At 42.3% G+C, this 11,916-nt stretch overlaps 1 protein-coding gene across 2 annotated transcripts in view; it reads right to left on the bottom strand.

Annotated features, from left to right (window-relative positions):
• The window catches only part of ADAMTS19 (ADAM metallopeptidase with thrombospondin type 1 motif 19), a 128,646-nt gene that overhangs the window by 3,191 nt on the left and 113,539 nt on the right, over positions 1 to 11,916 (bottom strand). For both annotated transcript variants that reach the window (XM_080972349.1, XM_080972348.1), the window contains exon 22: positions 235 to 412. In XM_080972349.1, coding sequence (XP_080828475.1) covers positions 235 to 412 — 178 coding nt within the window. The remainder of the gene's footprint in view (positions 1 to 234; positions 413 to 11,916) is intronic.

The following is an 11,916-nucleotide window of genomic DNA, read 5'->3' as shown; positions in this document are numbered from 1 at the left end:
AGGTATTTCAATGAGCCCAGCTTCGGCTGGGGAGGGCGGGATATAAATAAATTTATTATTATTATTATTATTATTATTATTATTATTATTATTATTAATGTTCCCCACCCACAGGATGAGCAGCGGCACCATGATTTTGATATTGGGAGAGTTGGGGAAGCATGACACGCATATGAATGTGACAAGACAAAGAAGAGTCACACACACACCCCATATGACCTTGCAACCGCTTACCTAACCTAGGAGATGTAATTGTGTTCACATTAATTTTTTCATTGCAGGGCTGCAGGTGGCAGGGTCTATACGCTGCGGGCTTTTCAGAGGAGAAACACTCGTTGCCGTGTCTTCCCGTGATCTTGTGCATGCACTGGATGACTCGGGACTGCATTCCTTTGCCACAGGTAATGGAGCACTGCAATGAAGGTAAGAGAAACATGTAAGCACTGTTGCCCATGGAACAAAATCTTATCCAAGCCTGGTGTTATGATAGACTCAGTGTCTGAATTTAAAACAATGAGAAAGTATAGTTTCATTTTGCACCGTCTTACATGGAGCATATTTTTCTCCCAAACAGGTGTTTTCAAGGGATGTAAATTGCATTCCCAGAACCCTTAAGGATCTATTCTGATATATGAAATAGCATTGGATATGGTTTATTTGTCCATCCATCTCCCCAGATACTATATTCTTTCTTTGGCAGGAGGCTGGTTTAGTTTCTTCTATATCTCTGATAAAGACCTGTCTAGCAGTTAAAGCCGAGAGTGTAAAGTTCCCAGGCAGCTGAAGCTCACCTGGAAGGAACAGCTGGAAAGAGCTCTAAAAAAGCATTGTCCTTATATACAGTATTGTGTGGCTTGAGTAAAATACTCAAGGACATGAGACTTCCTGTTTTTATCCAGTTGCAGTCTGTTAGCTCTAAAAAGGCCAAACTTTGATCAAATCATTACTTTTATTGAATGAATACAGGATCCGATCATGGTTTACGATCCTGGCTTCTTTCAACAAACCATAGTTTAAATCAATCAGATGAACGCTGGTTAATTTAAACCAGAAAGTGGGCACTTCCAATCTCTTCCCTATGAACTCATCAGAGGAAGAGAAGGTAATGAGGAATGCATGAGGTTCATATCAGAAAATAATATTGTTGCTTGTCCTCCATTCATTGTCTGCTGGTTGCAACCAAGACAATATAGCTGCAAATGGGTGGCTTTGATAGCGTTTCTGTAAGGTCAGAATTTCTGTACGCTCTAGTGTGTGGCGGCCACTGGTACTTGAACTAAGGGAACCAGAAATGCCTTTTCTTCCATGCACATAGCAGCTAGAAAGCTAGACAAACACAGACTTTGTGGATAGAACATGAAGTGATCTTAGTAAATCAATTCATTTTCAGGTTTAACCACTGGCAAAAAGGTATTATTGTATGCACACATGCTATGTGTTGCTTCTGCCTGTAGCTGATTAACAGGAATTCCTGGACAAAAACTATTAAGCATAAACAAAATGTTCTAATAGGCAGCCAGATTTTCTTTGTGGAAACAATACTTTGCTGTTAATCTCTGCACTTTGAATGTGGCCCTAAAGGTACTGTTAAACTGTTCAAGCAGCAACTCAAGCAGAACGTTCTTGTCAAAGACTGTACAAAAATGATTTCTGGATGAAGGTACTTGAAAGCCATTAAGGAAAGAATGATGGGTGGTATTTTTTCTGCAAAAGCAGCGGTGATCTATTTTGAGTCTCTCTTCCACATAATTTAAGTAACTGAACTGTAAACACTATATCAAATTATCTTTCAACTTGGCACCCGCAACTCTCACCCTAAATTCTCCCTTTCCTCTGCCTGCGAGAGACATATATTTTGAAGCTGAATCCCTAGACCAACGGCTGAGGAAGGTGCTGTAATGCTACAAGCCACTTCCAGCTGGCCTCAGTACGAAGTAAATTAAGGGAAAAATTGTCACTGGCAGAGAGCAGCATTTAAACTCTGAACCTCAGCCAAGATAATAGGCAATCACTGCCGAGCTTGATAAAAATCTGCAATTGGAAGTGCCAATCTGTAACAGTGTTAACAACATAGACTTGGACAACTTCTTCCAAGAACAAATGATTACTCAGGTTGCAATGCAGAAATCACTTGTTCTAGAGTTATTACACAGAAGACAAATGAACACAAGAATGGCGTTGCTGGATCCGACCAAAGACCTCCTGAACACAAACCAGACCAGCATCTTAAATGAAAACTACGAGGTTACTGCCTGGCCTGACAAAGGATGGCTTTAAAAAGAAGACGACGCCTGACGTGGTGGTATGCTTGCTGGCCCCAACCCGCCTATAAAACAGGATTTTAAATATATATTTTGAGTTTGTCCAGGCTTCTGTACTCTGATATGTTCAAAGGCTGGACAGCAGACAGGATGTAGCCTTCCTGCCAAAATACTATAATCCACTGCAGAGCAGATTGTGACGATAAGGGGGGAGGGAAGAATTTCTGTGTGCTGCAGAGTGAGTGTCTCCCACATACTGTACTGCTAACAACTCCCTGGAGTTATTGCCGAAATCATCTCTTTCTAAGTTTTTAACTCAGTGCCAAAATGTGTACTGTGCCAAAATCCATCCATCTATCTATCAATCTTCCTTCCCCTTTTGGAGTTCCCTTCAAGTACAGATCACAAAACGTTGCCCCACCTTTAAAAAGAACCCCATCCCTTCACGTAGATAACAAGTATTTCAGTGAGAAGGCTGAGCTAGTTCATACCAACCCCTGTATATGGTGTTTATCAACCTGACTAAGGCTTTTGACACTGTAAATCATAATGCCCTGTGGACTGTCCTTCTGAAAATTGGCTGCCCAGATAAATTTGTAAATATCATATAATATGACAGCAACAATCGCAGATAACAATGGCTCTCAAAGTGAACCATTCACAGTGGGATCAGGTGTTAAACAGGGTTGCGTTATTGCCCCAGCTCTATTCATTATTTTCATTGCCATGATCCTACACTTTGTCAAAGGGAAACTCCCCACTGGGGTAGAAATCGTATATCGAACAGATGGAAAGCTCTTCAATCTGAGCAGGCTGAAAGCAAAGAGTAAGGTTACCGTAACTTCCGTCATAGAGCTTCAGTATGCTGATGACAACGTAGTGTGTGCATGCTCAGAGGATGACCTCCAAACTATCCTAAATATCTTCACAGAATCTTACGGAAAGCTTGGCCTGTCGCTCAACATGCAAAAAACCAAAGTGCTGCACCAACAAGTACAAAATAACCCCTCTGCAGCGCCACAAATCCAACTCAACGGTGTAACGATGGAAAATGTTGATCACTTCTTCTACCTAGGCAGTTATCTTTCCACAAGGGTCAACATTGATGCCGAAATCCAGCATCACTTGAGCTCTGTGAGTGCGGCTTTCTCCCGATTGAAGTGCAGAGTGTTTGAGGACTGGGACATTCGCAGGGAAACCAAAATGCTTGTTTACAAAGCTATTGTACTACCAACTTTACTGTATGCTTGTGAAACATGGACCACTTACAAACGCCATCTCCAACTTCTGTAAAGATTCCATCAGCGGTGTCTCCGAAAAATCTTATATGTCACTTGGGAAGACAGGAGAACTAATATCAGTGTACTGGATGAAGCAAAGATCACCAGTGTTGAGGCAATGATTCTTCAACATCAACTTCGTTGGACTGGTCATGTTGTGCAGATGCCTGATTATCATCTTCCAAAGCAACTACTCTATTCCGAACTTAAAAATGGAAAGCATAATGCTGGTGGTCAACAAAAGAGGTTTAAAGATTGTCTCAAGGCAAATCTTTAAAAATGTAGTATAAACACCAACAACTGGGAAACACTGGCCTGCGAGTGCTCCAATTGGAGAACATCTTTTACCAAAGGTGTCATGGGCTTTGAAGACACTCGAACTCGGGACGCAAGGGAGAAACGTGCCAAGAGGAAGGCATGCTTGGCAAATCCACACCGTGATCAACTTCCTTCCGGAAAGCAATGTCCCCATTGTGGAAGGACGTGTGGGTCCAGAATTGGCCTCCACAATCACTTACAGACTCATTGTTAAAACCGTGTTTCCCTTCTCTGTCCCCGATTCCATACACATCCAACCAGCTTTTGTTGACAATAGTTTCAAGTAATCTGTAGATAACTACAGATAATTGTGAACCAGTCTCTTTTTGCCTACTGTCAGGGAACTGACATCGGAGCTAGAGGCGGAGGGAAGGCTCTCAAATGATGCTGGAGAAGGGCCCAGCAGGGAGAGAGGCAGCTCAGCAGAGGGGGAAGCAATTCAGCGCAACACCAGGAATAAAGGGGGGCAGATGGGGGAATCGGAGAGAGGGCTCCCAGACTCTTCACCGGACACCAGCGGGGAGAGCACGGGTCCCCCGCTACCCACGCCCTCCCTGCGCAGAAGACTTCCGCGCAGAGAGAGTAGGAGGAGACTGGGTGTCAAACAACTTTTATGTTGGAAAAGGTTTAAGAAACGCCCACTGATGGATTCTGCTAGCGACAGAGGCAGCCACGAAGTGAAGGGCTGTCCAGACTGAAAGGTTTAACAAGGCAACAAAGCCAGGAGAGGCGGCAACTTACGCACGAGCAACCCATACTCATTACACCTACTGTATCTCATAGGGCTGCTGCAAGGATAAACAGGGGGTCGGGGGGAATCTAGCTGGGCTGCCCTGAGCTCCTTGGATGGGGGGGGGCATAAAAGAAGCACAATGATTCAACACGATTATTGCTTACATATCACACAATCTTGACTAATACGTTCCATGTTTCTCAAACATGAATGAATTTATAGGAGCCTTTGCTTTTCTCTTAAACTGATTTTTTAAAAAACTGTAGAATATTAACTTTATTTTAAGATGCTTGCCTATATTGCATTCCAATTTCCTCCTAGTCTCCTTAAGTTGCACCATGACTTGCAATGTTAGTTTTATTATAAACCAACCAGGAACTGATATTGCTTCACACCATTCCGTGAAACCACTTTTCACACCTATATAATATCTCCTTGAATTTACATGCTTTAAGGGTCTCTTATAGCAACCTTTGTACTCATTGTGATTGTCTATAGCCTCTGAAAATATTTTTTTAATGCAAAAATCCCACTAGATTCCACTCGACTTAACTTCCAACTTACTATGCTTACACTTGGAACTGAATTTTCTTTTTCAAGCTGTTTCTAATTCTCTCAAATTCCGTTCAGAAATATAATTTCTCAGAAATCTGATGTCACAGGGACTCCAAATGAAGTAAGCCCTCCTTGCAAATACTTCACCACTAAGATTAGCTTTCAACAGCATGCTCGTTTCTGAATATAGGTCCATTATAGCAGCTAGATCCCTCTTTGAACGCATTCTACCAGCTGTTTCATTGCTTCAAGATGGGACACTATATCTTGTTCTGATCAGCCTCTTGAGAAACATCCTCAGCGGCAACTTGTGGCAAAGCCTTGTTACAAAGCGTGTTCTCCCTAAAATGAGAGCACGTGTCGCGGTGTGGGCCGCCAGGCCAGCTCTCTGTTGCCAGGCAGGTTAATAGTTATTGCCTGGCGCAATGATTGGCTGACCGGGTTGCTGGAGCAAATTGCATGTAGCAAATTGGGTGGGTGGGACCATAGGCTTTAAATATTGGGGCACACTGCTTTTGGTTTCTCTTTCGCAGAGTGCATCGGATCACCCGCCCGCCCTGTGTTCTGGTTGACCTTGCTTTGCCTGTCATGGGGTCGTCTGCCTTGGGGCAGGGGCCTAGTAGGAATTTTGCCATTTGGCTGATTGGCTGGTGCCATTTGGTTTTTGCCTACTACTTAGCAAGTCGTCACAACTTGTAAGGTTGCGGTTAGGCATTGGTTATAAAAACTGGTGGTGGAGGGGTCAGGATAGGCTGTGCCTGCCCCTCCAATGGTGCTGGAAGGGAATTCCGTTAAAGGAATCCTGGGGCTTGCCACGATTTCGTCCGATCCCTGAAATGGGACCAGGGCCGGCAAGCCTTGGGGAGCTGGTTGGATGAGCGGTGAGGGACTGACGCTCAGCTCAACTGATCCCCAACATTGTTTTCCCTTCACTGGCTTCCGATGGAGTTCGGAAAGTCAGTTCTGTCCGGGGGGGGGGGGGGGAGATGGTCATAACCAATGTCTAAGCAACCACTCACAGATTTTGTATTTTAATAAAGTTGTGGCCAAAATAGTACCAAAAACCTTAAACTAAAATTACGTGTGATTTCTGAATTATTTTGAGAGGTGGCTTGGGGACCTCCACACGCAACAGACTTCAGTACTTCATGATCAGAGCTTCCACTTGGTGTTTGGAGATTCCCCCCTCAGCCTACCCCAGACAGCAGCCCCCCACAGTAAGAAGCGTCACTGAAGCCTGGGAGAATTTTTTCAGGGGGTCAGGGGGCTGGCACTGGACGGAATGGGAAATTCCAGCTAATACTAGCCCTTTCCATTAGCTTGTCTCGTGATCCAGCCCAAGGAAGAGCATTGAGACTGCTGGGTATGATGGTAGGTCATAGTTATGAGGCAATAGTTATGAGTTATGACTTTGTGTCAGTGCATCCTTACCATACATTTAAAGGGCATTTAAAGCGAATGGCTCCCCCCAAAGAAGCCTGGGAACTGAAGTTCACCCCTCGCAGATCTACCATTCCTAGCACTCATAACAAAATACAGTCATACCTCGGGTTACAGACGCTTCAGGTTGCGTTTTTTCGGGTTGCGGACCGCCGAAACCTGGAAGTACCGGAACGGGTTACTTCCAGGTTTCAGCGGTCACACATGTGCAGAAACGCTAAATCAAGATTTGTGCATGCGCAGGAGCACCGAATCGCAACCCGCACATGCGCAGATGCGGGTTGCGAACGTGCATCCCACATGGATCACGTTCGCAACCTGAGCATCCACTGTAGAGTTCCCTGGATTCATTGGGAGCGAAGTAATTTGCTTTAGATGGCATTGTGCGGACTGCACATTATCACAGGTGGTCAGGACATTGGAATTCTTCTTCTTCTTCGGCAATCACTCATAGCCGAGTAAGATTGTCTTCCATAAACAAGGTTTTAACAGTGAGTCCGTAAGTGACTATGGAGGCCAATTCTGGATCCACACGTCCTTCCACAGTGGGGACATAATTATTTCACTATTAATATATTTCTTCTTAATTGTATCTCAGTTCATTACTTTGATAAAATACATATTTTGTTATGCGCAAATGGCTTTAGATACCTATTAGGTCCATAAATTACCATATAGCATATATTCAACACAAAAAATAGTGACAATTTGTTGTTGACAAAGGACAGCTGGATAGACAGGGTGAGTCTTTTAAAAGAGGCCCCATGGGACATGTGTACTCTGTATCCACGGGGCCTCTTTTAAAGTACTCACTCTGTATAAAGGGCCCCATTACCTTCAGTAGCTTAGGGCCTCATCAAACCTAATCCGGCCCTGCCAGTCTAGTCCAGCATCCTGTTCTCACAGTGGCCAACCAGATTCCAAGCAAGACTGGACCACTTTTGAATGCATAAGCAGCTGCCTTCTTTTAAGCTTGTAACTTGCCACCAGCCCCCAAACTGATAATAGCTCATTTATTCATAAGATGACATAGCAAATAGCTAGCCAGCCTACCCAAAATGTTTATATCGGCAGGTTTTAGTAGAAGAAATCACATTTTCTTCTAGATTTTAAAAAAATAATTAAGTTGTTTAAAAGACAGATGAGTTCAAACAATAAATATCTATAAGGGGGAAAAGGTAGACGATTATGTCTCAAAGGATGGGAAAATACAAAATGAAGAACATCTGATTTTTCCACGGAAAATATCCAATTTAGGATAAATTTGTTTGAACTGTATCATCAGACATGTCTTCAAATTGACATGAACGGCACTCACTTAGAAAAGAACTTTCTGCTTGACTGGAAACATGTCTATACTGATTATACAATCATTCCCAGTTAGATCAGGACTCCAGAGTTCAATCATTGGTGTCAGCGTCAATTTTAAGGAATGACAGGCTTGTTGGGAAAATGAAAGGTATACTATATTGGCTAGCCTCTAGACACCCTGAAAGAAGAGGCCTAGACTTGAAACTTAAGTAAGATTAAGCTCGATTTTTAAAAAGGTTTTAAAAAGAAAAAAACCTGCTTGATACTAGAGCTATACTAAAACGGCCCCTGAATATTCAGTCTCCATTTGTGGACTGTAAACTAGGGGCAGGGGTGTCAAAATTGGACACTTACTTTTTGCAGCACTGTAGTGGGAGAGACAGATTCAGTTTATAAGCACTTAAAAATGTCATCTCACTACTGTCATGTCTGCCCCCCCATCAGGGCTTTCCCCCCAGCCAGAACTCAGTTCCAGCATCTCTCCGGTGGGCGCCATTGCCATTCTAAGAGAACGAGGGAGGAAAAATTCGCTAGACGAAAAAACTCGCGGAACGAATTAATTTCGTCTTGTAAGGCACCACTGTAGTCTACAAGAAACAAGGAGGGACAGGCGATCACAAATTTCACCCAAGTTGAACTACACTCCCCTAGAAACTGTGGCAGCGTATATGTGTGTGAGACCATGTGTTTCTAAAACCTCAAGAACCTAAGTAATAATTATGATAAACGAGCCATATTTCCTCTTTCCCTAATTTTTTGCCTTTGTGGCTCTTAGTTGTGTGAGACAGAGGCCGCTGTACTGTAATTACCTAAGAATTCTTCGATTAGGGAATAGGAAAATGCATCTGTTCTCTCATTTTATTTTTTGCAGGGAATTTCACTTGGTGACCCCCTTCCTCCTTTACTAAGGTAGGGAAACAAAGGAGCAATTTAAACTTCAGCAATCCTCTTGTTACTGACAGCTTTGTTTTCAGAATGCCTTACACTAATGGCTCTCTCTAGACCACACGGCTTGTTCAATGCGACTCCCTAGGCAACTGTAAAGTGTCAGGATGCATTTAGTCTCTTACGCTCAGCATTCTCCTTTGACACTAGCCTCAGGGATCCGGCACACACACTAAAAGTACAGGACTGTTGCAAAGGGGGAACTTGACAAAACACACAAAAGCAAGGCAATGCAGCTAACCGCTTAAGGAAATGCACACCTTTTCACCAACTAGTAGGCAAGTTACCATTGCTCAGGAATGACTGCTTTTAGCACTAAGGCTGCAGACCTACACATGCTTTCTAGGAACTCTCACTTACTCAGAACCTGTGTACACATTGCTGATTTAAAACGCAGCCAGATTATTCTTGATCTCAATTCAGATTGAAGCTGGTTGGGGGGAAAACATGTCAAAACACAATTTTTCATAAGAAATGATGGGACAGGCACAGGACAGAGATGGGTTGTGGCCAGGATGGATAAAAATCTGATTTTTTAAAATTTAAATTGGATTTTAAAATAAAATGCTTTTGGAGAAAAAAATCTTTCTAAAGATAAGTTTTCTATTTAAGTTATATTATAGTCCAAAGGCTATTCATCAGGAAATAAGGATTTGTTTTAAGTTTTTCATGTGTGCTAAAACTCAGACTAAGTTTTGTTTTAAAAAAAACCCACAGTTTAACCACATCAGTTAACAAACATGGATACATACGTTATTGCTTTAGTTAAATAAATTGTTATTAAGGAAATGATTATTTTTCTCCTTCCAATAAAGTACAGCAGAAAAATTGTCCAAATATACACAGTTAACTTATTAAACCTCACAATAATGTCATAATTATTTCTAATAGTATAACCAAATCAGTAATTTTTGATATAACTGTAAAAACTACTCTGAAAATTTATTATTCCAAAAATGAAACCTTCATCTGGTTATAAATATTAAGATTATACCAGCAAGAATGAGTCTTTTTTTTTAAAAAAAAAAGATTTAAATCAAGTCTTGCTGACTAGTGATTTAAATAAAATCCACCCTGGTTGTGGCTAACATTGTGTGTACTCCCCAAAACAACGGTGGCAGCACACTGGGTGCAGAGTTAACAGGAATGTATAGACAGCCTGAGTAAACCTGGTTAGGAGGAGGGTGCAGCTATTTATGTTGGGAAAAATGTATATAGCATAGCAGGCTATTAGCCATATTTTAAAAAAATAAAATCAAGTCACCTTTTAATTATTTGTTTAATAAATAAACAAATCTCCTAGCAGTTTACTAAAACAGTACTTATCAACAGTGTTAGAAACAGAGATATGAAAGCTGGGAGCTAACTGGCACCTTAAACCCAGGTTACGGGCGCAACAACTGAATGTCTAGGCTCACTTTTTTATAACAAGAATACAAAGCTGAAAATGACTGAACTGCAGCTAAAAGATGTTCATTTTCCACGTGGTCTAGTCCTTCCGCTGCCCATCCCCCTAATATTATTCAGAGGGTCTCTTCTCCAGTCTGCAGAGAGCAGCTGGAAGTGGGGAGGCAGAAAAAGGTCCTCCTTGTTAGAATTCCTGCTCCGTGATTGCAGTCATGGGATTGTTGTCTATCACATGACGGTATATGTTTTGACTCCACAGAGTGGGAAGTGACGGAGACAGGATGTTTGTGTTACTGTGTTCCGTGAAGTGGGACTATTCTCCTTTATTCTTCTTCTTTTCTGTCTGACGCTAGAGAGAGAGGGAGCCATGTTGCAGTGCTCCATGTGTGTTTATATGTAAATAAAGTAGATTAGCCAAAATGCTGAGTTGCTGAAGTCTGTTCCGCAAGCTGCGAAGACTCTGCGGATCCCTAAGTGTGCTGATGTCTGTTGGCATTGGTCGCTGTGATGTTCGGGCAGAAGAAAGCTTTTGAAGCTCCCAAATGATCGACCAGATGAGAGGAAACATGCCACTCGGGCATGTGTCTCTGCCAGGGTCTACTTGAGAGTAGGACGAGTTCCTGACACTCCTTTCCTTCCAGCACTGGCAGTTTTAATCTGAAATCTTAGGCACAGTTCTGCGCCCAGAGCTCAGAAACGGCTTGTGCTAATGAAATTCCCTGTCGCAAAATCCGCCTAGAACAATGGGAGTTTCAATCACTGCTTATCAAAAAATTCTGATGACGTCAACAAACTTGGAAAAAAAAACAAGTAGACATAATAAAAATAGTGGGGGGAATCAACGTGATATAAAAGCAAGCATGTATAACAAAATTACCGTCTGGGTTGGCATGCTGAAACAAGTAAGATTTTGGAAGGCATTGAGAGCAGTAGAACGAAAATGCCTGCCTGATTTTAATAGGAAGAGAGTCCCAGAGCAAGGGTGCTACCAGACTAAAAGATTGATTTCCTCCTCAAGTGCAATCTACTGTGTCAGCTTTTGGTTCTAAGAACAATTCCTTCTGCTACTCATTACCTGTATGCTACAAAGGGGGATGAAACAGCAACAGTCTTGAGTCTTGGATATGAATCGCTAAAACTATTCCCATATCAAGATTGGTAACTGGATCTCCTCACTGCTACTGCCACCATATTTTCAACCCTTGCTAGTTGCACATGGAGATCTGTTACATACAGCTGCAACAGGTAGGCAGGCTGGATGAACCTATCCATTTCCTGTTCTCTCTGTATCTCATTTTCCCCCTCTCCATCAGTTTGCATTTAAAAAACAAAACAAAAAGCCTTCATGACAAAAACTCCATTAGAATTTTAGTGCACATCCCCCCCCCCCCCATATATACACATTTCTGCAAGGATTTTCACCGGATAAAATGCATTGTTTATGTTCTTTTCCCTAATATATGCATTTTGCTGCACACTTTCTGCCACTGGATGCATTTTCCTTCACACTATTTGGCTGCCCAACTAGATCGCGAAAGTCGGAAAAGTGCAAATTTAAAAGGAAAGCTGGGTTTCGGAAAATGAAAATTAGGCAGCTGCACATTAAAATTCTAACCAAACTGCAGTTTTCCTCTATCCCTAGGGACAAGGGGAGATACAACATTAT

The sequence above is a fragment of the Podarcis pityusensis genome (assembly GCF_964106645.2).
Source record: "Podarcis pityusensis genome assembly, chromosome: 11".
NCBI lineage: Eukaryota > Metazoa > Chordata > Lepidosauria > Squamata > Lacertidae > Podarcis > Podarcis pityusensis.
The sequence above is the reverse complement of the archived record's forward strand: the minus strand, read 5'-3'. Positions and strand labels throughout refer to the sequence as shown.